The 21,414-nt window shown below is 41.5% G+C and overlaps 1 protein-coding gene and 1 non-coding gene across 3 annotated transcripts in view; one reads left to right on the forward strand and one right to left on the reverse strand.

Annotated features, from left to right (window-relative positions):
- Nucleotides 1-21,414, reverse strand: part of LOC126428315 (protein spindle-F) — a 147,875-nt gene that overhangs the window by 96,358 nt on the left and 30,103 nt on the right. For both annotated transcript variants that reach the window (XM_050090249.1, XM_050090248.1), the window contains exon 3: nucleotides 16,412-16,736. In XM_050090249.1, coding sequence (XP_049946206.1) covers nucleotides 16,412-16,736 — 325 coding nt within the window. The remainder of the gene's footprint in view (nucleotides 1-16,411; nucleotides 16,737-21,414) is intronic.
- Nucleotides 15,843-15,917, forward strand: Trnal-caa (transfer RNA leucine (anticodon CAA)). The gene has a single exon. It is a non-coding gene; the product is annotated as a tRNA-Leu (tRNA).

Below are 21,414 nucleotides of genomic sequence, written 5' to 3' on the forward strand. Positions count from 1 at the left end.
CCAAAGCGGGTGGAGGGCACTGAAGTCCCCAACCGGCAAACAGGGGGGCAGGAGCTGACCGAGGAGATCAGCTCTCGCATTCGGTGTAGACGATGGAATGTATACGGTACAAAGAGAGAAGGTGTATCCAGAAAGGAAAAGACTGACAGCAACGGCTTGGAAGGCACTGTTTAAGGGGATAGGTGATAATGGACAGTATCAGGGAGAAGAATCATTAAGTCCCCTGTGTGCTGGAGTGCCATTAACAGAGGGGAGATCAGACTGGACTGACTGAAAATGAAGGAAAGGAAAACAAATCAATTGTGGGGACGCAGATTTGTTTCCTGAAGACAGAAGATGACCAGTGAGTAGGATCGTAAGAGGATCGACAATTCATCCCGATTGGCTCCAATGCCACGGATATTCCAATGGATAATTGACAAAGGGTGGGCAGAAAACGGAAGAATCGTACCGCGGTTGCTCTCAACTCGACAACTGCCGAGAGCGTGAAACGGCATTCAGCCGAAGGCAGAAGTTCCCGATCAATAGGTCGATCGGGGGCAGCTCCTGCCACCAGTGATCGGCCGGTCGATCGGCCGCCAGCAGTGCGCCTCGGCGACACAGAAGACGGCCGAGGGCGACTACCGCCAGGTGGTGCTGTAGATGAGACACGCCGTGGCGGAGAAGGAGAGGAACTGGGTTTCTTATTAGCCTTCTCGGAAACAGACGTCGAGATGAGGGACGAATCGACGGTCGTGAAGTCGGGGTACATAAAAAAACCTTCGCGAGTAGGCTCTTTTTTGTAAGTCCAGGTGTCTGATTTTGGGGTTCGTGAGTTAGCAGAAGCCGATGAAGGGTGAGCTGTAGAGTGAGCAGGTGATAGTGGGGAGGTCGAACGGGCGATCTGACGACCGTGGCACTAAAGGTGAGGCTGCCTCCTTAGTAGGCCGAGGAGAGGCTAGGACAGTGCTGTATTTACCTGCTGGGGGCACAGTGGGCTTCAGACTGGCGAATAACTTACGAGCACTCTGATTTCCTGAATGAGCCGTTCATCTTTGAAAATGGGCAATCTCTATAGGAAGCAGCACGGTCACCCATACAGTTGATGCAGCGAGGGGATGGAGGTGGACAAGCACCCTCGTGGGCATCCTTGCCACACGTAACACATTTGGCCGGATTGGAACAGGACTGGCCGGTGTGATTGAACCGCTGACACCAATAGCAACGCGTAGGGCCGGGGACGTAAGGGCGAACGGAAATTATCTCGTAGCCCACTTTAATGTTCGACGGAAGTAGAAATCTGTCAAATGTCAAGAAAATAGTACGGGTTGGAACACAGTCCTTGTCAACCCTTTTCGTGACTATGTACAGCCGTTACGCCCTGGTCAGACAGGTAGTTTCGAATTTCCTCGTCGGACAATCCGTCGAGTGAGCGTGTATAAACCACCCCGCGTGATGAATTTAAAGTGCGGTGCGCTTCCACTCGGACAGGGAAGGTGTGTAAAAGTGAAATTCGGAGCAATTTTTGTGCCTGGAGGGCACTGACTGTTTCTAACAACAAGGTGCCAGTTCATAATCGGGAACAAGACTTTACAGGTCCTGCAATTGCGTCGACACCTTTCTGAATAATGAAAGTGTTGACTGTGGAAAAGGGCTGACCTTCGGCCGACCGAAAAACAAAAAGGAACTGTGGCACTGGTGGAAGAGACTCATTTAACTTTCGCTTGTGAGCAGAAATTGTAGACGTAGAGGAAACCATTGCGAAAGTATCCCCCACAATTACCGGCGTCTCCGATGGCGCTCTCCTTCCTTGTGGGGGCCCTCTCCGAGGACACTACTGCCTCAGGTGATTGTTCACACCTCAGGTCACACCTCCCGAGAAACGAACAGAGGGACGAATCGGCACGTTCGGAAGGTACCAGCTCGGGTAATCTCCCTTCCCTGGGCTTGCCCGTTACCAGGGGGTACGTACGTGTCCTACCTGTCTATCCGGGGCGGGGGAATTGCGCGTTACCCCGTCACCGGCTACGCGTGGGAATGCGCGGGTCAGCCTTCAGACACGTATAGGGAGGAAAGAAAGAGAAAGGGAGGAACAAAGAAAAGGAAAGAACAGAGGTCTCAAACGCTGCAGCAAGGAAAAGAGAAGGACAAAGGGAGGACAGAGACTTTCCAGCATAGAAAGCAAAGAAGAGAGACTGTCTTACAGTTACAAGCGTTCATCTCCAGACATAGGCACGAAACATACTCCCACAGGGGGAGAAGGGGAAGGGAAGAGGTGGCGGTGAGGGGGGCGGGGGACGGGGGGCGGGGGAGGATAGGGGATGGCGAAGGATGTGGGAAAGGAAGGTATGCAGCCCAGAAAGGAAAGAGAGTGGCACTAGCTCGAGGTCCCGTGCTCGCCACGCACATATCCACAAAAGAGTTGTGGACCCCCTGGGGGGTGTTAGGAGGATGTCGATCATCCTGTGAGAAAAGCTAGATTTCTAATCAGATAGCTGCCTGCACACCTGGAACCATTTGCTTAAGGTGCATTTATTAAAGAATACCTCGTAATAGCAGCAGGAGAGCTGCGCCCACAACTGCTTCCACAGCTACGGCCCGTGTCGCTTTCTCGAGCCACTATAATGCGCCGAGCTGAAGAATCGGCAGAAGATTTCGAGGCTCAGCTGACACTGAATATTAAAGACAGTGTCGCTTTTTGTTTGTCTTTAGACGACTCTCTCGACTTGGCAGACACAGCACAGCTGGTAATTTCCATCAGAACAATACACAAAATGCTGAAAGTTTGTGAGGAAATATTAGATCTCATCCCACTGGAGGACAAAACGAGACACGTCTGATGCATTCGGAGCAGTTACGGAGAAGTTCAGTCTGTCGTGATAATTACTAACTTCCGCAGCAGCAGACGGTTCTCCAGTTGTGACTGGTGAAATAAGTTCCTTAGTAGAGTGTGTCCAGAAAAAAATTAAAGATCACAATCTTCTGGTTATCACCATACACTGTCTGATTCACATAACCATTTGCAGTCCGAAAGCGTGAAATTGAGTAACATAATGAGCTCTGTTGCGAAAATCACCGATTCTATTCGAGCAAAAGGATTCGACCGTCGCACGTTCAAAGCATTTCTGGACAATGTCGGTTGTATTACCTTAACCCTGTCAGGTTTGCTGGCTCAATTGAGCTAAAGTTCTGGAGCACTTCATGGAACTGCTACAAGAAATATCGTTATTCAAGTAAGTGATGGGAGAAAGTGTTCCTGAAGTGTCGGGTGACAGATTTGTGACTCAGCTTTAAGCGATGCGAGAGGGCATCTTCGAGACTTGTGTGTGTTACTTCGAGGGGAGGACAGCTTCGTCACTCCCTTCTCCAACAAAATGAAGGCATTTGAGATGAAACTGTTGCTCTGGAAAAGGCAGCTGGAGGCCACAAACATCTCTTAATTTCCAAAACTGTCAGCATTCACAAACATCGCCATTTATGTAGATTTTGGACAGTACACAGATCTTTCAAGAAAATTGCCTACTGATTTGAAACAAGATTCACTGATATTTTGGACTCGGAAACAGATTTAGTAGTTTCTGCTACCCCATACTCTATGGATATCGATTCTGTAAGCCACCCCTCCAAACGGAAATTGTTTATCTTCAGTGTGATTCAGAATTTGAAGAAGCTATCAGAGTAGAAAGATGTTAAGTGGCTTTTACAAACATCTATCACAGAAGCGTTACCCGTAACTTCATAGAGATGCGGCGCGGTCGCTCAGTCTGTTTCGATCAGCATACTGTAAAAAGCTCTTATGTAAGGAAAAGTAAAAAAAATGTAGAAAGCAGTAACAGAAAATTGATTGATTGGTTTGGGGGGGAGTAAAGGGACCAGACTGCTATGGTCATCGGTCCCAACAGAAAATTGAGATGGATTAATTTCATGTATCTTCTTTGTTATTAAATTTCCTAGGTTTACCTTCCAGTTTGCCACCATCCATTAATTTTCACATTTAGTGTGTATTTACATTCATTTTGTCCTCCATTACTTACTGGCAATGCTTCCTTGAATTTGAAAATTGTTTGACATTAAGCCTATTGTAATAAGTGTTTTCATTAAATGTTCAACACATTTAATTGGAACTGTAGTTCCTCTTTATGGTTCCTATAGTATGCATATCCCAAACTACTTACCACAGTATTAATTTACTTGTGAGTAAACAATTTCATACACTGTCTTCTATTTACAACACCACAGTCTTCCACAAAAGGAGAATAAGCCAGCTTTGCACAGCATCACTCGGCTATCACCGTCAAGCGAACAGTCGAGTGGTTTGTGCTCCGGCTCACAGAGCTCCAACGGAGCCAGAGCAAAGAGCAGTATCGTGCTACTCTGTAGAGCAGCCTGGACAGTCCTGCCATAAACTCTCATTCCGAGACTCTGAGTGATAAAAATTTGCACGTAAGGTAATCCGTTATGGCAACTGAATTGACAATGGCACAATCAGATTCTTCAGAGGTACACAATCCAGAGGATATTTAGGTCGTAGATGGTTTTAGCGTATTGCTGTGTGTTTTAGCATTATATTTTTCAGTGTATCAGTTCTGCATTAAAATGCAGTTCAGAAAGGTGACAATGGTAATTCTTGGTGGAAGTATTAAGAAATTCTGTTATTTCATACTCAGTAGATGAGGAAGTGAGAATCTGACCCATTTTACACGTAAACTTACTCTCGATTTACGTGAATTTAGTACGCTCGGCAATTCCACGGAACATAATTATTGTGTGTAACGAGATTCACCTGTAGTTATAAAGTGCTCACTTTAAAACAGTAGCTGCTTCCAAAATCAGTTCCAATTTTGCTCCAAAAGCCACATCTTATCACTTCCTCTCACTAATACGGTAACTGAGCTGCTAACTGTTACGAGTTTTAGTAGTTTGCGTGATTAGACTCCCGGTAATGCCACAGGAGTAGCCACAGTCATCTGCTTTGCGAACATCGCGTTACGTCACAAACAACACGAGAGTGTCTCCGAACGAATTCGAAGAAACTGTCTCGCAACAAGAATCCGTATCCCATTCGTCATCTCGATAGCACACGATATGGGATAATGGAAACAGTGAGCTAGCTCGTTAGTACGCATTGCCTACGGTAGAGCGGCAGGGTGAAAAATGCGAGAAAATGCCCAACTCCACATCTGCCTATTTCTTCTGTTTAGTTTCTGGTTCAACAGGCATACATCCAATTTTTTCTTGTGAATCCACAATCTGATTTATTACTCTGCAGTATCGATGTATTAGTCTATTATCCATAATATCTACACATTTTGTTGGCATTCCTGGTATTCTAGTTTTGTATGACACTAGAGTGGATAGAGGTACAGTCTGTCTGAGGTCAAAGTTTACTTACTGTTTATTAATTTTTGGACAAGGTCATTTTGCACACTTTTTCTATTTTATTAAAATAAGCTTTCACCACAAGCCGAACAGGATAAGTCTGCAACTAATTTGTATTTTTCAACAGTGTAATCTGGCGTCGGTTCGAAGCTGTCGCTTAGGTGGACACCTGATAGTGCAGCTCCACTGGGGCAGCAGTGAGGACAGTGTGTGCTGTTTGTCAAGCTCTCCATATTGCTAGCGCAGCTGAGGCTCTGTAAAATTGCTGACGACGTTTGGCACCTCGTGATCGTTCACTCATTTACGAGATCAGTACCGAGTGGTCCTGCGAACTTATCTCAATATTCTCTTACCGCACTGAGTAAGTAATCCGACGGGTCATCGCATTGCACGGCATCGAGATCGTAAATTTAGATTTTCCACACCACGAAGGAGATCCTGTGTTTAATTTTAAACTGGTTTTGTTTTTCGTGTTCCAAATGTCTGCATAAACGACCACCAGGCTAGACGAAACATTGTCAAGTTGGCTCCGTGGCACCGTGGTCAACTTGTAGGCTAGGGTAAGGATAATTGATGCTTCAGATTTCTGACTACCACTATGTATCATTTCAGGTTTTTTTCTTTTTTTTCAGCAAATAGGCAGAATGGAATTCAGCAACACAAGTTAACAAAAACTTTGCATTATGCCAACTGAAAGGTCAGCCTACTTTCAGTTATTGTCAATCCTCAACCTCCTCCTATGATCTACATCTATATCTACATACATACTCCGCAATCCACCATACGGTGCGTGGCGGAGGGTACCTCGTACCACATCTTATCTCCCTGTTCCACTCCCAAACAGAACGAGGGAAAAATGACTCCCTATGCGCCTCTGTACGAGCCCTAATCTCCCTTATCTTTGTGGTCTTTCCGCGAAATATAAGTTGGTGGCAGTAAAATTGTACTGCAGTCAGCCTCAAATGCTGATTCTCTAAATTTCCTCAGTAGCAATTCATGAAAAGAACACCTCCTTTCCTCTAGAGACTCCCACCCAAGTTCCTGAAGCATTTTTGTGACACTCACGTGATGATCAAACCTACTAGTAACAACTCTAGCAGCCCGCCTCTGAATTGCTTCTATGTCCTCCCTCAATCCGACCTGATAGGGATCCCAAACGCTCGAGCAGTACTCAAGAATAGGTCGTTTTAGTGTTTTATAAGCGGTCTCCTTTGCAGATTAACCACATCTTCCCAAAATTCTACCAATGAACCGAAGACGACTATCCGACTTCCCCACAACTGCCATTGCATGCTTGTCCCACTTCATATCGCTCTGCAATGTTACGCCCAAATATTTAATCGACGTGACTGTGTCAAGCACTACACTACTAATGGAGTATTCAACATTACAGGATTCTTTTTCCTATTCATCTGCATTAATCTACATTTATCTATATGTAAAGTTAGCTGCCATTCTTTACACCAATCGCAAATCCTGTCCAAGTCATCTTGTATCCTCCTACAGTCACTCAATGACGACACCTTTCCGTACACCACAGGATCATCGGCAAACAGCCGCACATTGCTATCCACCCTATCCAAAAGATCATTTATGTAGATAGAAAACAACAGCGGACCTACCACACTTCCCTGGGGCACTCCAGATGGTACCCTCACCTCCGATGAACACTAACCATCGAGGACAACGTACTGGGTTCTATAAAATAAACTTCATTCATTCATTATTAGTTTGTTATACACTGTTCCTATTATTGTTGTTATTCATTCACTTGCAAGAGCTTTTCTATCCCAATTTGGTACCAATGTACATGACAAGTGAATCTGGAAGAACAGAACATCGGATGTTTCGCCATCCACAATATATACATTTACCTTGGCATCTCATTTTCAAGGCAACAGGAAAAGCTCAAGAAGAAAAAAGACAGCAATGGGAGACCGGTGACACAGGCAGAACTCTTCAACAATTTCTGCCGATTTAACACTGTGAAGACCGATAAATTTGTGTCGCAGTACAGAATTCGATAATCAAATATGTAGTATGGAATCTGCCATTGCTACAGACAGCTACGAATTGGTGTTCGAGCATAGTTTACCATTGCCTCCGCTGCTGGTCATAGTGTTGCAATTGTAAATGAAGTTTGGTAATTTTGTTCTGCTGCTGGTCTAGTGAGTTATGCCACCGTATAAATTCTCGAGTACTGCACAAGTATTTGGGATCTGTATCAGGTCTGATTAGAGGAAGACACCTAAGCAATTTTGAGGCCGGCTGCTAGATTTGTTACTGGCAGGCTCGAACAACACACAAATATTATCGAGATGCTTCGGAAATACAAATGGGAATCCCTGCAAGGGAGGTGACATTCTTTTTGAGGAACACTATTCAGAAAATTTAGAGAACCTGCATTTGAAGCTGCCTGCTGAACGATTCCGTTCCCTCTCAAATATAAAAACTGCACGTAAGGACCACAGAGATAAGATACGAGGGATTAGGGCTGCTATCGAGGTTTTATTTTTCCCTCGTTGTATTTGCTGGTGGCACAGGTGAAATGGCTACTTTTGGCCGATTTGATAAAAATTCTCTTGCGAACTCTTTTACACTGAATTCTTTAGAAACACCATGTCCTAAACCAACTAAAAACTAGATTTGGTTTGCAGTACAAGCATATAAGGACCTAAAAAATAACTAGTTGCAGGTTCATTGAAAACAGGCCATATTTCACTGGTACACAAATTAAATCTGGCATCTTTTATTATGTTCTAGAATTGTTTGGTACTCTCTGAGGAAGACAATATCAGAAGTCTCGAGGGCTAGGAAGTGAGACAAATTCCGACCAACTCAAAAAACTTCTAACTTTGTCACAACTCACTGTGACATATTTCAGTCTGTTTCTGGTAAACTACAAAATCAAATTGGTTATAAACTATACAAGGCAGTGAAAATCACGGTAGTAAAATTGTTGCACAACAGCTGCAGTGCACATCGTATAAAGTAACCTTCAGGTTTTACACCATCACATTGTGTAAATTTGGTAAAGTTCACATCGGTTTGCATGATATTTTTTGGTATAGATTCAATATTAAACAGAATTATTATTAAGTCTTCTTATTGCATAATGCTATTGATGTGTTAGTTTACCTCCAATTTAAGGTATAGTGCACTAAACATTAATGTAGTTGGCAGTAAATGTGGAAACATTAATGTACTGATGTAAAATTGTATAAAAATGTTCATATGGTCCACGGTGGCCTAACCACTGCTCGTTCCTTTTAAAGTGAAAAAACCAGCATCCCCATCGCCATAGGGGCCACGTCTGACAGCTATGCGACAGCAACAACAAGTGAGATTCTTTCCCGAGCTTGATAAGCACTTCTTTACACAGGATCCCAAGCCTGATACATTTCTAGACCAAAGCTAGAAGAGATCAAAGTGATCCTAAGCTTGTGATTAATTCAAGCTACTTCAGTTTACTGTAGAATTTCATGAGGAAAACTATACTGCCAGCCATATAATGTCACTGATGGGATTGTCTGGGAAAAAATTTTGATAAGGCAGACTTCAAAAGATTGCACTTTTGTGCAATTGCCTCAAGTCATTAAAGCCAAAAAAAGACAAAACTATACTTTTTAGTGGATTTCTTATTTCATCTTTTTAGAGGACTTCTTATTCCATTTCATTTTTATATAAAGGAATTTTGTAGAGCTGAATGTTGTAGAGATGGAGTACCAGCAGAAACTGGTCCGTTTTCAACACACTTCCACCTTGTCATTATTTATTTTTTAGGGCCTTATATTCTCGCATTGCAAATCCAAATATAGGTTTTCGGTGGTTTAGAACAAGACCTTTCTAACAAAAGTTGATTTTAAAGAGTTTAGAGAAGACACTTTTTTTGTAAAACTAAAATCAAACTCTGAATATAATAGAGGGAAACATTCCATGTGGGAAAAATATATCTAAAAACAAAGATGATGAGACTTACCAAACAAAAGCACTGGCAGGTCGATAGACACACAAACAAACACAAACATACACACAAAATTCAAGCTTTCACAACAAACGGTTGCTTCATCAGGAAAGAGGGAAGGAGATGGAAAGACGAAAGGATGTGGGTTTTAAGGGAGAGGGTAAGGAGTCATCCAATACCGGGAGCGGAAAGACATACCTTAGGGGGAAAAAAAGGACAGGCATACACTCGCACACACACACATATCCATCCGCACATACACAGACACGAGCAAACATTTGTAAAGGCAAAGAGTTTGGCCTTTACAAATGTTTGCTTGTGTCTGTGTATGTGCGGATGGATATGTGTGTGTGAGTGTGTGCACGAGTGTATATCTGTCCTTTTTTTCCCCCCCTAAGGTAAGTCTTTCCGCTCCCGGTATTGGAATGACTCCTTACCCTCTCCCTTAAAACCCACTTCCTTTCGTCTTTCCCTCTCCTTCCCTCTTTCCTGATGAGCAACAGTTTGTTGCGAAAGCTTGAATTTTGTGTGTATGTTTGTGTTTGTTTGTGTGTCTATCGACCTGCCAGCGCTTTTGTTTGGTAAGTCTCATCATCTTTGTTTTTAGATATAAAATCAAACTCTGTCGGAACAGGCCTCGGAAGGCCCATCGGCACTGACCGACCGCCGTGACATCCTCTACTGGATGTGGATACGGAGTGGCATACGGTCAGCGCACCACTCTCCCGGCCGTTGTCAGTTTTCGCTACTTCTCGATCGAGTTGCCTCGCGAGGCACGAGTTGACCCTGCCCACCTACAGCACTCGGCAGACCGAACAGCCACCCGTCCGAGTGCTAGTAAGGCCGACAGCGCTTAACTTCGGTGATCTGACGAGAACCGGTGCTATCGCTGTGGCGAGGTTGCTGGCCTTTTTTGTACAAGTTGGCCAAACGTAGCCATTTCGGGTTTTTAGAACAATCGTCAACTTTGCCTTCAATTTGTAAGCTACTGGAAGCTCCAGGGGAATGAAATTTTAGATTTTGATAACCTGTAATGGTAAGTAATTACGTGCAAAGCTTCAGGTTTATCCCACAATTAGTTCTGGAGCTATCTTTAAACTAAACATTTTTTTCACGCATTTATTTTTTCAGCTGAATTTGTTTCAAATTATCCGTATGAAAATTGCTCAAGAAATATTTATTATTATTATTCTTTCTTTCTTTTCTCAGACGTTACGTCTGGTCAAAAATGGAAAGTGACGCAGACCTTGATCGAGCGTGACTTCCTTTTAACTGTACGGTATATGTTATATTGCATTTAGGAACTTTCGGGTAATTGAACATGTATCAATAACTACGGATTTCTGTAGTTGTATATATGTTTGGATGTAGCTGTATTCTATTGATGTACTGGTGGATGTTGTGTGGTATGACTCCTGTAGTTGATAGTATAATCGGTATAATGTCAACTTTATCCTGATGCCACATGTCCTTGACTTCCTCAGCCAGTTGGATGTATTTTTCAATTTTTTCTCCTGTTTTCTTTTGTATATTTGTTGTATTGGGTATGGATATTTCGATTAGTTGTGTTAATTTCTTCTTTTTATTGGTGAGTATGATGTCAGGTTTGTTATGTGGTGTTGTTTTATCTGTTATAATGGTTCTGTTCCAGTATAATTTGTATTCATCGTGCTCCAGCACATTTTGTGGTGCATACTTGTATGTGGGAATGTGTTGTTTTATAAGTTTATGTTGTAAGGCAAGCTGTTGATGTATTATTTTTGCTACAGTGTCATGTCTTCTGGGGTATTCTGTATTTGCTAGTATTGTACATCCGCTTGTGATGTGATCTACTGTTTCTATTTGTTGTTTGCAAAGTCTGCATTTATCTGTTGTGGTATTGGGATCTTTAATAATATGCTTGCTGTAATATCTGGTGTTTATTGTTTGATCCTGTATTGCAATCATGAATCCTTCCGTATCACTGTATATATTGCCTTTTCTTAGCCATGTGTTGGATGCGTCTTGATCGATGTGTGGCTGTGTTAGATGATACGGGTGCTTGCCATGTAGTGTTTTCTTTTTCCAATTTACTTACTTTGTATCTGTTGATGTTATGTGATCTAAAGGGTTGTAGAAGTGGTTACGAAATTGCAGTGGTGTAGCCGATGTATTTATATGAGTGATTGCTTTGTGTATTTTGCTAGTTTCTGCTCTTTCTATAAAGAATTTTCTTAAATTGTCTACCTGTCCATAATGTAGGTTTTTTATGTCGATAAATCCCCTTCCTCCTTCCTTTCTGCTTAATGTGAATCTTTCTGTTGCTGAATGTATGTGATGTATTCTATATTTGTGGCATTGTGATCGTGTAAGTGTATTGAGTGCTTCTAGGTCTGTGTTACTCCATTTCACTACTCCAAATGAGTAGGTCAATATTGGTATAGCATAAGTATTTATAGCTTTTGTCTTGTTTCTTGCTGTCAATTCTGTTTTCAGCATTTTTGTTAGTCTTTGTCTATATTTTTCTTTTAGTTCTTCTTTAATATTTGCATTATCTATTCCTATTTTTTGCCTGTATCCTAGATATTTACAGGCATCTGTTTTTTCCGTCGCTTCTATGCAGTCGCTGTGGTTATCCAATATGTAATCTTCCTGTTTAGTGTGTTTTCCCTTGACTACGCTATTTTTCTTACATTTGTCTGTTCCAAAAGCCATATTTATATCACTGCTGAATACTTCTGTTATCTTTAGTAATTGGTTGAGTTGTTTATTTGTTGCTGCCAGTAGTTTTAGATCATCCATGTATAGCAAATGTGTGATTTTGTGTGGGTATGTTCCAGTAATATTGTATCCATAATTGGTATTATTTAGCATGTTGGATAGTGGGTTCAGAGCAAGGCAGAACCAGAAAGGACTTAATGAGTCTCCTTGGTATATTCCACGCTTAATCTGTATTGGCTGTGATGTGATATTATTTGAATTTGTTTGGATATTAAGTGTGGTTTTCCAATTTTTCATTACTATGTTTAGGAACTGTATCAATTTAGGATCTACTTTGTATATTTCCAATATTTGTAGTAACCATGAGTGGGGTACACTATCAAAAGCTTTTTGGTAATCAATGCATGCGTAGTGTAGCAACCTTTGTTTAGTTTTAGCTTGATATATCACCTCTGCATCTATTATCAGTTGCTCTTTACATCCTCGTGCTCCTTTGCAACAGCCTTTTTGTTCTTCATTTATAATTTTGTTCTGTGTTGTATGTGTCATTAATTTCTGTGTAATGACTGAAGTTAATATTTTGTATATTGTTGGTAGGCGTGTTATGGGGGGATATTTTGATGGGTTTTCTGTGTCTGCTTGATCTTTAGGTTTCAGATAGGTTATTCCATGTGTAAGTGTATCAGGGAATGTGTATGGGTCTGCAATGTAACTGTTAAATAATTTAGTTAGATGTGAATGTGTTGAGGTGAACTTCTTTAGCCAGAAATTTGCTATTTTATCTTTTCCAGGGGCTTTCCAATTGTGCATAGAATTAATTGCTCGGGTGACTTCAAGTTGCAAAATTATCACTTCAGGCAATTGTGGTATCACCTTGTATGTATCTGTTTCTGCTTGTATCCACTGTGCATGCCTGTTATGTTGTACCGGGTTTGACCATATGCTGCTCCAGAAGTGTTCCATGTCTGTTATGTTTGGTGGATTGTCTATTTTAATGTGTGTGTTATCTACTGTGTGGTAATATTTCTTTTGGTTTGTGTTGAATGTTTGGTTTTGTTTCCTTCTATTTTCACTTTTTTTGTATCTTCTAAGTCGTTTGGCCAATGCTTGTAATTTCTGCTTCTTTTCATCTAATTGCTATATCGCTTCTTGTTGTGAGATTTTACCTAACCTTTTTCGTTTGTTTTTTTTTCTGACATTTCATTTCCTATAAATTGTGTTAGCTGTCTGATGTCTCTTCTCAGTTTTTCTATTCTGATCTGTTGCCTGTGTTGCCACGTTGGTTTTGTGGGTTTCTTCTGTGTGTTGGTTGGTTCTGATCTCTGCCTAGTGTGTATATTTAGTGTAGCGAGTGCTCCTATATAAACCAGTAGTTGTAACTCTTCCATAGTTGTGTTTTCATTTATTTTGTTGTCTATGATTGTGTTGATAGTTTTTATTGTTGTTTCAACTTGTGGGTTATTTGGCAGTCTATGCAAGAATGGTTTAATGTCTGTATTTGTGTCTTTGTATTCTATATATGTCAGCTGAAATTTTTATTCTATATCTAACATGTGTGTTACTTCAAGTTCTATTTGTGCTTCTTCTGGTGGCTGTCTTAAGATTTCGTTTTCCTCCGATTGTTTAATTGATGCGTGTTGTTCTTTGTTTGTTTGCTCAGGGAAGTTTGAGTCCATTACTGTACTTTCTTCTTCTTCTGATTGCACATTATTTTGTTCCAGTATTTGTTGTACTTGTTGTTTGGTGTTTTCTAATTCTGACTGGGGTATCCTGTTATTTTTTATTATTACACGGATCTGATCAGCTAGTCGTTCTGTTAAAAATTTTAATTCTTGGTATCTGATAATAAATGTTGTGTATACTTGTGATCTGTATCCAGTTGTGTTGGTTCCTAGGTTTGTTGCTTGGTAATAACAGAAAATGAGGTGTCGATTAACTTCATCTGATCATCTCGTCCTCTGTCTTTGTTTTCCTTCTAGGGTGGTTGCAGGAAGCATATCCCGCAAAACACCTCTATTTGGATTTAAATCATTTTCCAGTTGGCTAGCAGTGTCGTTACCATTGTGGGCGGGCATAGGGTTCAAGCGTCGTCCCCGACCATGACAGCGCTTGTCCGAGGTTTCTTTAGTTCTGTCCTGAACCAACTAATCACACTAGAAGGGGGGATAGCCCTATTAGTGGTTTGTTCTTTTCGTCGCCTTTTACGACTGGCAGAACATACCGGAGGCCTATTCTTTTCCCGGGCTTCCACGGGGTTTATTATTATTATTATTATTATTATTATTATTATTATTATTATTATTATATTTCACTCAAGGGAGTGTAATAAGTTGTATAAGATGGCCTAGTTTTGTTTCTTTCAAGAAAATTTTGTTGGAGATATGTCTCAAAGTTGCCCAAAATTCATGGTGTATTGTTGATACCTGCACTGTGGCATCAAACAAATGACAATATCTCCAAAAGTATTAAATTAGTGATTGTGAAACTTTAATAATGTTTATTGAGAACATGTGCGAATGTTCAAACAGAATTTCAGCAAAATCTGTGATTGTCATGTGGGAACTTTTTCAAAAATTAGATCACCTGACACGGAATGGCCTTTTACTCTCTTACAAAGTCTTCTGTGAAGAATCAGACACTATTTGGAAATAATAGTACCATTCATTAAAAAAAAAAATCAGGAACATAAATGGCCTCTGCGACGTACAATTTAACCTGACTACTGCACAGAAACAGGCAAAGCATGCAGCTACAAAAATATTTTAAGAGTGAAGAAACAAACTGTCTTGGTTGTAACCAAGACCTGGAACCAAGACTAACTGACTTTGTTTCTTCATCATATACCACTGGTTGCTGTACCATCCCTGCCACGTGCTGGAAAATATCCGACAGCTTTTCTTGTGAACTGAATATGCTATCAGACTTTGATGTAAATTACAATTAAGAAATAAATAAATCCAGTTGCTTAAATGGCAAACATGGAGCCATGTTTTCAAAGAGAATGTATCTTATTGTAAATCTACACATACATTCTAAATCACAGTAAGTGGACACACATACGATCTGCCAAACACGCACAAGATCTACGTCTACATACGTACTCCAGAAGTCACGATACAGTACGCGGTACAGGGTACCGTGTTCCAGTAGAAGTCATTCGCTTTCCTATACCGTTGGGAAACAGACCGACAGAAACACGACAGTCTATCTGCCTCTGTATGGACACTGATCACTATTATCTTGTCTTTGCAGTCCTTACGCAAGATGTACGTTGGTGGCAGTAGAACTGTTCTACAATCTGCCACAAATGCTGGTTCTCTAAATTTTCTCCATAGCATTTTGCTGAAAGATCACCTTCTCTCCCAAGACTCCCATTTCATTTCATTTCATTTCCTCAATACTCGCGTTTTAATCGAACCTACTGGTAACAAATCTGAACTGCTTCAATATATTCCCCTCATCTGTCCTGCAGAGGATCTCAAATACTTAACCAGTACTCGAGGAGGTGTCACGCAAGTGTTACGTACCTTCTTTAAAGATGAGCTACACTTTCCTGTAAGTCTCTCAGTAACCAAAGTCAGTCATTCACATTCCCTATGACTGACTTCACATGCTCGCTCGATTTAATGTCACGTTGAGGCCTGACACCCAGATATTTGAAACTTCCTGGCAGATTAAAACTGTGTGCTGGACCGAGACTCAAAATCGGGACCTTTGCCTTGCCAGATCTGCAAGGTCTACAGGAGAGCTTCCGTTAAGTTTGCAAGGTAGGAGACGAGGTACTGTCAAAAGTAGAGCTGTGAGGACGGGGCGTGAGTCGTGCTCGGGTAGCTCAGTTGGTAGAGCACTTGCCCGCAAAAGGCAAAGGTCCCGAGTTCGAGTCTCGGTCCGGCACACAGTTTTAATCTGCCAGGAAGTTTCATATCAATGCACACTCCGCTGCAGAGTGAAAATCTCATTCTGGACCAAGATATTTAATTGCCTTGACTATTTGAAGAAGCACACTACTAACACTGTATTTGTACACTACAGATTTTTTTCCTGCTCATCTGCATTAACTCTCATTTTTCTACATCTAGCATAAACAACAAATAACAATTCTGTCCAAGACATCCTGTATCCTCCTACGATCAGAGGCTACACTTTCCCAAACGCTGTGCGCCACCCGTACAAGGTCGCAGATTACTACTCGTCCCATGCGTCGAGTCCATTTACGTATACAGAGAACGAGAGAGCCATTCCGCCACATTTCCTGCAGCACTGTCGACAATACCCTCGTCTGTGAGGAACACTCGTTGTCGGGACGACACACTGCATTTTTTTAACCTAAATAGTCTTTTGAGTCACTGAAAACATACTCCACACATTACCAGTCTAAACTCTACTAACCTCGTTCTCCAGCGGTTCTGGCACCTTCGGGATCAGGCCGCAGGCTGACGCTGCTGAGGTCCGACGGAGACAGCGACCGTGACACGGCATTCGCCACCGTTTCTGTCGTCACTTTCTCCCCCGACACGGACACCGAGTCGCTGAAATCTACGGACACGGACGTGTCGTGCCTGTTCAGCGTGTTCGAGATACGGGACAGGTGACTGCCGAGGGAGCGGTTGGCCTCCGTCAGGCGCGACAGTCTGTCGAACAGCTTCTTGTTCTCCGACGCCACGATGAAGATCTGGTGAGTCAGGTGGGACTTCTGGCTCTGTAGGTGCACCACCTGTGCACAGATCAGTGACACCTTTAGAGAACAGAAATTGTTATCGAGACATACGGCACACGAAACACCAGGAAACAGCATTGTATTATTTTAGTACTTTGTCAAAGTAATCGAACACACTTTTCCACTTGCTACACATTTTAGCATAAATTAAAAGAAGGGAGCCGAGCCCTGCACTTGTATTAGAGGTACGCCATTAGAGAACAGAAGCCACGATCCAAACTACAGCCCGTGTGCCGAGTCCCGTACACTTTGTTACAATCTGAAATGGTACACATTATGTAGACTCTAGTGAGCAAGATGTATGAGACAGGTGAAATACCCTCAGACTTCAAGAAGAATATAATAATTCCAATCCCAAAGAAAGCGGGTGTTGACAGATGCGAAAATTACTGAACTATCAGTTTAATAAGTCACAGCTGCCAAATAATAACGCAAATTCTTTACAGACGAATGGAAAACTGGTAGAAACCGACCTCGGCGAAGATCAGTTTGGATTCCACAGAAATACTGACCCTACGACTTATCTTAGAAAATAGATTAAGGAAAGGCAAACCTAAGTTTCTAGCATTTGTAGACTTAGAGAAAACTTTTGACAATGTTGTCTGGAATACTCTCTTTCAAATTCTAAAGGTGGCAGGGGTAAAATACAGGGAGCAAAAGGCTATTTACAATTTGTACCAAAACCAGATGGCAGTTACAAGAGTCGAGGGGCATGAAGGGGAAGCAGTGGTTGGGAAGGGCGTGAGACAGGGTTGTAGCCACTCCCCAATGTTATTCAATCTGTATATTGAGCAAGCACTAAAGGAAACAAAAGAAAAATTCGGAGTAGGTATTAAAATCCATGGAGAAGAAATAAAAACGTTGAGGTTCGCCGATGACATTGTAATTCTGTCAGAGACAGCAAAGGACTTGGAAAAGCAGTTGAACGGAATGGACAGTGTCTTGAAAGGAGGATATAAGACGAACATCAACAAAAGCAAAACAAGGATAATGGAATGTAGTCAAATTAAGTTGGGTGATGCTGAGGGAATTAGATTAGGAAATGAGACACTTAAAGTAGTAAAGGAGTTTTGCTATTTGGGGAGCAAAATAACTGATGATGGTTGAATTAGAGAGGGTATAAAATGTAGACTGGCAATGGCAAGGAAAGCGTTTCTCAAGAAGAGAAATTTGTTAACATCGAGTATAGATTTAAGTGTCAGGAAGTCGTTTCTGAAAGTATTTGTATGGAGTGTAGCCATGTATTGAAGTGAAACACGGACGATAAATAGTTTAGACAAGAAGAGAATTGAAGCTTTCGAAATGTGGTGCTACAGAAGAATGCTGAAGATTGGATGGGTAGATCACATAACTAATGAGGAGGTATTGAATAGAATTGGGGAGAAGAGGAGTTTGTGGCACAACTTGACAAGAAGAAGGGATCGGTTGGTAGGACATGTTCTGAGGCATCAAGGGATCACAAATTTAGCATTGGAGGGCAGCGTGGAGGATAAAAATCATAGAGGGAGACCAAGAGATGAATACACTAACCAGATTCAGAAGGATGTAGGTTGCAGTAAGTACTGGGAGATGAAGAAGCTTGCACAGGATAGAGTAGCATGGAGAGCTGCACCCAACCAGTCTCAGGACTGAAGACAAAAACAACATGTAAACTCTAGTCCAGAAAGGCACCGTGTGAAAGGTGGATAAATTTAAATGCCTGAGAGAATATGTATTGGGAAAGAACAGGAGCAATGAGGGAATAATAGAGACAATGAAGAAGCTGAACTCAGCCTTCTGTACGACTGGAGACAAAACTGTCAGTCCACAAAGTTTTTTGACTGGATTAATAAAATAAAAGTACAGTAAAATTAGGATGGTAGTTTTCACGCTTCAAGTGTCCTACACTTACATAAAAAAGAAAACAAACCACCTGCAGTCACCAAATCCCATTTCAACGCGCAACGCATTTCTAGCCCTGCTTGCTCATTTTCAGGTGTTTTATCAGTTTACATCATTTTTTTGAAAATAGGTTGCTACTAATCCTGTCAACAGCACATAAATATATTACAAGGTGATATACTGTGTAAACATACACACATGCATATAAAGATACTCCACATAGCAAATAAACTTTACCTGTTAGAACAACCAGAAAGACTGTTAAACTGAGAACTTCTTTCTGAAACTTGTTAGATAAACTGAATTGTTTCAGCAATTTAAAAGTTTATTTTTCCCTCAGGAAGTCAAGTTTTAACAGCTGTAGTCACCTCTTCTGGCAGAAATGTCAGAGCAAAAAAATCTCAGGAAGCGTTTCTGCAATCTCTTAGCAGCTCTGCTAACAAATCTGACTCCCACACCAACGAAGGAGGATGCACGTGGCACTCGGGCAGCACACGTTGTAGCTGAACAGTGTTTACATAACAGCTGGCAAACCCTGTTGAGCCTGTTACTTCGGCACTACTACCACCAAATTATCAGTTAGGACGAATGGGCAGAAGCAGAAGGCGTGTGCCACCAACGCGCAATGTCCTGTTGCAGAGCACGCTCTGCAAATGATAGTTGTGACCCCGGTGCGTGTTTCACCACACGTGCTATCTGGGTTGTTCTGCCAGACACCAGATTCTCAGAACTCCACAGGTGTTGCTACAACACGTCCTCGATTCTCGCCACCCAGCTAACCTTAATTTATGTTAATTTCTTTGATTTCAGCATTTCTTTACAGTAACAACTCCTTAACTTCGTTTTAGTTTCCTACATTTTTCATTTTCTGACCTGTCTGTTTTTCGCTGTCCCCTCGCACTTCTGTTGCCTGTATTCCACATAGCTTTACACTCAAGTTCTGCACGATGTTTAGGCAATAATCCCAGTCTTGCATATTACCCTGTCTTCCACCTTTAAGCTCACAGGTTTTCAAATTTCATCCGGTGCAGCCTCCAACAGTCAGTCTTTCTTCTCATCCCATCAGGTAAGTCCCCCCTGATGCACGGTTCCAGGTGACTTTTCCCAAAATCTACCTCTTTTTCTAAACCTCTCAGTCCTTTTCCTTCCTCTTCAACCCTTCTGCCAGAAAGAGGAGCCACTGGCTCTGAAACCTTGCGAAAGAATAACCTGCTACGTGTGCAATCTCCTGCTGCCGCTTGTTGAGTAGTTACATTATACTGATCAGTTACATTACATTGATTAAAATGATGGTATTGTCTACATATCTGTAGTACTACACAGTGTTTTTGAGGAGGTGGTGATTTAAAATTGCAAACTTTGTCTTCTAAATTGTTTATAAATATTTCAGCTAACAATCCGGAAAGGCTTGAGCCCATTGCTAGAACATCTGTTTGTTTGTAGAGTTTACTGTTGAATTTGAAATATTTGTGTGAGAATGTGAATTCCAACAGGTCCATTAAGTTCAGTAATGTGAGTGAAAGAGTTTTGTATGCTTTTGTACACTGGCATTAATTGCCTGTAGTGTGGGATTTATCGGTACATAGGAATAACGGTTTTGCACGTTAAATGATGAAAGCGGGCTTTAAAAAACCGTGGAATCATCAGCTTTTCCCACTTCCAGTACACAAGACTCAAATCATTGCAAGATTTCATCGTTCCTCCTGACTGGTGAGCACTGTGGTTCTACTGCTAATGTAGTTGTAATATTTTATTAACTGTCCTCAGTGTTTGTAGATCTTCACAGGCTCTCTGGTGCAGCTGGCCCATTGCCAAACATGTCGTCATCTATATATTTATTGCCGTTCAATATCTTTTGTTTCAGTTATAGCAGCAATGTCTATTCTAATATTTTTCAACAGATTTACTAATACTTCCTGAATATTTGCTAATCCTGTAATGTTATAGGTGGCAATTAGTGTCACTGAGGTTTTTTTTTTTTTTTTTGGCTGTGTTTGTAGACACGCATCCAGTCAAATTATGAGGCCTGCCTGTCTGTGCACCTGCAGTGAGACTGATGGAACTGCCACACTGTGTCCTGTCTACTGTAAGAGTCTACTTCCTTACTTGGGCGACCCAAGTTTTACAACATCAAGAACTCTCCTTTCACTCTCTCCCATTAGCTGCATCTCGTGAAGATAAATGTAAACAAGAAATTGAAATAATAATACAAACAGCTATTGCAAATGCCCGTAACAGCTACAGAGCAGACACCCTACAGTACTCGATATTGGCAAAGCAATCACATCGTAAAGAAACAAAAAGAAAATAACATCTTCCTTACAATCCCACTTCTCACTTCTGGTATTGTCAATGTCTTCGAACAAAACAGCTGCCAATGTGAGTAACGTAGAAGTAAATATCCTCGGAGTAGTGAAGCAACTTAAATCACTTAATAAAAGCAAGTCTTCTGGTCCAGACTGTATACCAATCAGGTTCCTTTCGGAGTATGCTGATGCATTAGCTCCATACTTAACAAACGTATACAACCGTTTGCTCGATGAAAGATCCGTACCCAAAGACTGGAAAGTTGCACAGGTCACACCAATATTCAATAAAGGTAGTAGGAGTTATCCACTAAATTACAGGCCCATATCATTAACGTCAATATGCAGCAGGATTTTGGAACATATATTGTGTTTGAACATTATGAATTACCTCGAAGAAAATGGTCTATTGCCACACAGTCAACATGGGTTTAGAAAACATCGACATCGTTCCTGTGAAACACAACTAGCTCTTTATTCGTGTTAAG

The sequence above is a fragment of the Schistocerca serialis genome, chromosome 12 (assembly GCF_023864345.2).
Source record: "Schistocerca serialis cubense isolate TAMUIC-IGC-003099 chromosome 12, iqSchSeri2.2, whole genome shotgun sequence".
Classification (NCBI taxonomy): domain Eukaryota; kingdom Metazoa; phylum Arthropoda; class Insecta; order Orthoptera; family Acrididae; genus Schistocerca; species Schistocerca serialis.